At 38.0% G+C, this 5,802-nt stretch overlaps 1 protein-coding gene across 1 annotated transcript in view; it reads left to right on the top strand.

Annotated features, from left to right (window-relative positions):
• Positions 1-5,802, top strand: part of FXR1 (fragile X mental retardation, autosomal homolog 1) — a 67,265-nt gene that overhangs the window by 29,733 nt on the left and 31,730 nt on the right. The window contains exons 5-7 of the mRNA XM_011956718.1: positions 78-226; positions 448-541; positions 941-1,057. Of these exons, the coding sequence (XP_011812108.1) occupies positions 78-226; positions 448-541; positions 941-1,057 (360 nt within the window). The remainder of the gene's footprint in view (positions 1-77; positions 227-447; positions 542-940; positions 1,058-5,802) is intronic.

Raw genomic sequence — 5,802 nt, 5'->3', positions numbered from 1 at the left:
CAAGGTAATTAGAACTTCTTTTAAACTTCATTATTTTTGTTCAGATGGGATTTTTAAAGTATTTTGGTGTCTTTTAGTTTTATGTCATTGAATATGCTGCTTGTGACGCTACTTACAATGAAATAGTCACATTCGAACGACTTCGGCCTGTCAATCAAAATAAAACTGTCAAAAAAAATACCTTCTTTAAATGCACAGTGGATGTTCCAGAGGATTTGAGAGAGGCGTGAGTAATTTTATTTACTATTGAATTGTTCTGTGAATTAAGAGTTTTCAGTCCTACAAAACGTTTTCCCTAATGCCCAATCAAAACCTTGTGATGGAAAATCATCTTAATGAACAAAGATTTTAGTGGGGGGTGTCAAAATGAAACACTGATGTTGTATTATAACTCCTCTGAATTTAATCTGTTATTGAGGTCTTACACATGAATTAATTTCTCTCTAGGTGTGCTAATGAAAATGCACATAAAGATTTTAAGAAAGCAGTAGGAGCATGCAGAATTTTTTACCATCCAGAAACAACACAGCTAATGATACTGGTAAGATAATGCCGTATTATAAGGTAGCTTATTAATGGGTATTGCACACATTTTATAATTAGATATTTCAAAAGAGAAAAGCTAAGGTCAACTTAGTGTGTAGTGAATTTCTTAATATAGTGTGGGAGAAAAATTTTGCAGCTATAAAATGTTAATTACATTCTTAACATCATAAAATTCTTATGTGTGAGATCCTGGATTTTCCCCAAATCAAGCATATTCTGAATAGCAGATCTAAATAATACAGGAATTCAGAAAGGAAACTGTGATTACTCAGAGTAGTGTTAGGTGAAAGAAGTGTAGTAGATGAGAAGCAAGGAAGGCTTTGTATAGAAGATGGTGTTTGTGCTATTTGGAAGAATGATTAAAATTTTGAGTAATTAGCTTGTTTGTTTATAGTCTGCCAGTGAAGCAACTGTGAAGAGAGTAAACATCTTAAGTGACATGCATTTGCGAAGTATTCGTACGAAGTTGATGCTTATGTCCAGAAATGAAGAGGCCACTAAGCATTTAGAAGTAAGTGGGTTTACTCACAAAAGAGTTTTCTGTGTCCCATTTAGTTTTTGTTTGTTTTTGGAGACAGATTCTGGCTCTGCTGCCCAGGCTAGAGTGTAGTGGTGCAATCTTGGCTTACTGTAACCTCCGCTTCCCAGGTTCAAGCAGTTCTGCTGCCTCAGCCGCCATGTAGCTGGGATTACAAGTGTGCCCCACCAAGTCCAGCTAAGTTTTGTGTTTTAGTAGAGATGGGGTTTTGCCATGTTGGCCAGGCTGGTCTCGAACTCCTGGCCTCAAGTGGTTGCCCGCCTCAGCTTTTCAAAGTGCTGGGATTACAGGTGTGAGCCACTGTGCCTGTGCCCGGCTCTTTTTTTTTTTTTTTTTTTAGAAGGAGTCTTGCTCTATCACCCAGGCTGGAGGGCAGTGGTGTGATCTTGGCTCCTCTCCCAAGTTCAGGTGATTCTCCTGCCTCAGCCTCCTGAGTAGCTGGGATTATGGATGCCCGCCCACCACCATGTGCAGCTAATTTTTGTACTTTTAGTAAGACAGGGTTTTGCCATGTTGGCCAGGTTGATCTCTCCTGACCTCATGTGATCCACCAGTCTCAGCCTCCCAGAGTGCTGGGATTACAAGTGTGGGCTGTACGGCCAAATTTGTAGTGTTTTGATTCAGGCTCAGGAATTTATGTTTAGTCACTTGATGAGAGTAACTTGGTCTTTCAGGAGTGAAGTTATTAATGAAGCTTATAGAAATGGATATTAAGTTTAAAATATTTCATTGTTCAGTGAGAAAAGCCTCCAGGCAGTTGAAAATGGTTTATTTAGGAAGCTAGATTCATGGATGGTTATGCTTTGGTGAAAATAGAATAAGGGAGTTAGGTAGTTTTAAGATACAACATTTTCAGGGAATCAGAGTTGATGTACCCACAGATTAACGAGATATTCGAGCTGCCTCTCTGAGAGTTATTTGAATGGGCACCTTCTTTTAGTTGTTAGGATATTCTTTTTGTAACCCTCAGTATACTTGGGAAAACAGTCATCACTGATCATTTACCACATAATTTTGTAGCAGAAATAATTAAAGGGTAGTAAGGTCATTAGTAGACCTTATTCTTTTTTTTGAGACAGGGTCTCGCTCTGTCACCCAATTTATAGCATAGTGGCATGATCATGGCTCACTGCAGCCTTAACCTGCCAGTCTCAAGTGATCCTCCTTCCTCAGCCTCCGAAGTAGCTGGGACTAGAGGCATGCACCAACCACACGTGGCTAATTAAAAAAAAATTTTTTTTTTATAGAGATGGGATCTTCCTGTGTTGCCCAGACTGGTCTCAAACTTCTGGGCTCAAGCAGTCCTCCTGCCTCAGCCTCCAAAAGTGCTGGGATTACAGACATGAGTCACTGTGCCCGGCCATTATTAGACTTTTTTTAAGGCCATTATTGACTCCATGCTGGAGTATAGTGGAGCAAACACAACTCATTGCAGCCTTGACCTCCTGGGCTCAAGTGATCCGTCCACCCCACCCCAGGCCCCCAAGTGGCTGAGATTACAGGCACATGCCACCATGCCTGGCTAATTTTTGTACTTTGCATAGTGATGGTGTTTCTCCATGTCGTCCAGGCTGGACTCGAACTCTGGAGCCAAAGTGATCTGCCCACCTCAGCCTCCCAGAGTACTGGGATTATGGGCGTGAGCCATCACGCATGGCCTTATTAGACATTTTAATAAGAGTTTAAACATAGCAAATCCAACTTTTTCATATTTTCCAGATTTTGATGATACATGTATCTACAATGAATACAGTTCTCTAAATGTAACTAACTGCTCACTGTTACACATGAACCTAGAACATACCGATCTTATAGATATTGGTAGCAGATTTAAAATATATGTCTAATAAGTTCTAGCTTATTCTGGTTATTCTTACAGTTAGATCATCAGAATGCAGTCCTTGAATACTTTGGAACTTTTAGTGGCATCTCATTCTGTTGAGGAAGGGATAGCCATCTCTGCTGTAATTTTGGTATTTTTAGTCAATTGGATTGACTAATCTATTTTGCATTTCATTGTCTTTTTTTTTTTTTCTAGTTAACCTTTGTATGCACATCTGCTTTTGACGTTTCCACTTATGAAGTACATTTCGGCACACAAACGTTTCTTAAGATTTTATCTTCAATTTTTATTTTACCTTGTTTTTTTTGGAACAGGGTCTCATTCTGTCACCCAGGCTTGAGTGTAGTGGCACAATCTTTCCTCACTGCAGTCTCAACTTCCCAGGCTCCAGCAATCCTCCCACCTTAACCTTCCATGTAGGTGGGACCACAGGTGTGCTCTACCACACCTGGCTAATTTATTTTGTATTTTTGGTAGAGACGGGGTTTCATCATGTTGTCCAGGCTGATCTTGAATTCCTGAGCTCAAGCAGTCCACCCGCTTGGCCCCTCAAAGTGCTGGGATTACAGGTGTAAGCCACTGCGCCTGACCACAAACATCTTAAAAGATGGAAGAATACTGTCTAATACCCTTTTAGCAAACCAGGATGATCTGGATTCTGGTTGGAGGATTTTGCAGTCTCAGTTGAGTCATTAACTGGATGAGAATGCACATTGTCCTTCCCTCTTTTTAGTAATACATTGTTTGAGAATATTCATCTAAGATGTTGCCATCTGAAGACTTCATAGTCTGAGACTTTGCTTTGTAAGATAATTTCACATTTATCAGTAGAACCTAGAGTGCTGCTGTCTCTTTGCATCTGTTGTCTGATACCTCTACTAATTAGAAAGGCCTTCCTCTGTAAATTTTTCTTCTCTTTGCAATTATGAGTGAAAAATAAATTCATAATTATCAGCTGATCAACGGTAGCTAAAAGCAGACTACAAGGATGGTGTTTTTGATCTTTTGAACTGTTTTGAAAGAGATGTGATACCGTGGGCTATGCAGTAAGGAAACTGTGTGAACATTAACAATTTATTTCACTGTTCCATCCTCTAGGTGATGCCATCATTCCTCTGTTCCATGTTAGTCTTTATTTAAAGCATAGCTGAGAATAACTGATGAATGTTGATGAAATAATAAAGTGTTTCAAGATATAGGAAAAATAAGATCACTAGATTCTACCTTACATTTATAAAAGGGCCCAGTGGATACATATAATAATTACAGTATAAGGGTGAGTTTTATTCTAGTGTTAAACTTTCTTGTTTTTTGGAATATGTCTAAGGAAGAATATAAGTCATGAGATACCCCTTTGAATAGTTAGATCTGTTTATAAAAGAAATGGAAAAACTAAAATTGAGTTTAATGGACCGTGATTGGTGAATTGGACTTACTGGTTTTTCTCATAGCTTTTTTTCTAATCATGGTGTACAGTAAAGTTCATTAGTAGGTTTTGGTTTATTCATTTCCAGTTCCAGTATTCCTACCACTTCCAAGATTACTCTCAAATCATCCTGATAGAAGCTTCAGGCTAAAAAAGTCTTTGTTTTTAGTTGTTTGCATTTATCTCCCAGAAGGCTGTTAACATCCACTGATAGGATTCTTTGGTCATCTCTGCAAAGGCAGTCAATCTTGGTTTTTATTGGTTCTTAGTTGTTTCTTCTCAGAAACAACTTTTCTACCTTTCTCTATATTGAAAATATAATACATTAAAGAAGCTCTGCTGTATCATAAGAAGTAACTCTAATCCCAAGTAAAAGCTTCTGTGACCTATTGCGTTAATAAAACTGATATTTATAGACATAAAGAATATAAGACTTGTTTTTTTTGTGGATAGTTTTTGTTTTGTTTTGGAGATGGAGTCTCACTCTAGTTGCCTAGGCCGGAGTGCAATGGCATGATCTCTGCTCACTGCATCCTCTGCACCCTGGACGTGATTATCCTGCCTCAAGTGATTCTCCTGCCTCAGCCTCCCGAGTAGATGAGATTACAGGCACCTGCCACCATGCCTGGCTAATTTTTGTATTTTAGTAGAGACAGGTTTACCATGTTGGTCAGCCTGATCTCGAACTCCTGACCTCAAGTTATCCACCCACCTTGGCCTTCCAAAGTGCTGGGATTTCAGGCGTAAACCACTGTGCGCAGCCTGGATAGGAGTTTTGTAAGATACTTAATGTATTCTGCTAGATGGACTGAATGTGTGTAATTTTTTTTTTCAGTTAAACGATTTTTTTTAGTACATTTGATTTGGGTTCTTCAGCAAGGGATCTAAATGTCATATCCTCGATGGAATTTAAAAATTAGGTTAATCACTTTCTGAGAACAAGTTTTAATATTAACAATGTTGACAGAAACAGGAAGACCTGTGTTTTACATTCTTTAAAACTCCTTTGTAAGAGCATTTCTTTAAAATAATACTTATATTTAGTAAACCTCATGAATGTGGAATTAATTTCCAAGAAGCTAAATTGCCCAAAAAAGTGTAGTTTTATTTTTAAGTAGTAAATTTAAATGCACATATCACTTTCATTAAATTGCATTTAATATACCAATTTAAATAAAATAGCATTTTTGATTTTTAAGTTTGATGGGATTGGGCATTAATAAAAAGTCATTATTTACAGCATTGAAATCTTTTGGGATGAATGGATATAGGCATTTTTTTTTCTTCTCAGGTATATTCAAGAGCAAATGACCAAGAACCATGTGGATGGTGGTTGGCTAAAGTTCGGATGATGAAAGGAGAAGTAAGTAATCTTCACACTTGCTTTGTGACTAGTTTCTAAGGAATTACCTCAGTGTTTGGTTTTTGTAAATGTTACTTCAACTGTTA

The sequence above is a fragment of the Colobus angolensis genome, unplaced genomic scaffold (assembly GCF_000951035.1).
Source record: "Colobus angolensis palliatus isolate OR3802 unplaced genomic scaffold, Cang.pa_1.0 Scaffold422, whole genome shotgun sequence".
Lineage (NCBI taxonomy): Eukaryota > Metazoa > Chordata > Mammalia > Primates > Cercopithecidae > Colobus > Colobus angolensis.
The sequence above is the reverse complement of the archived record's forward strand: the minus strand, read 5'-3'. Positions and strand labels throughout refer to the sequence as shown.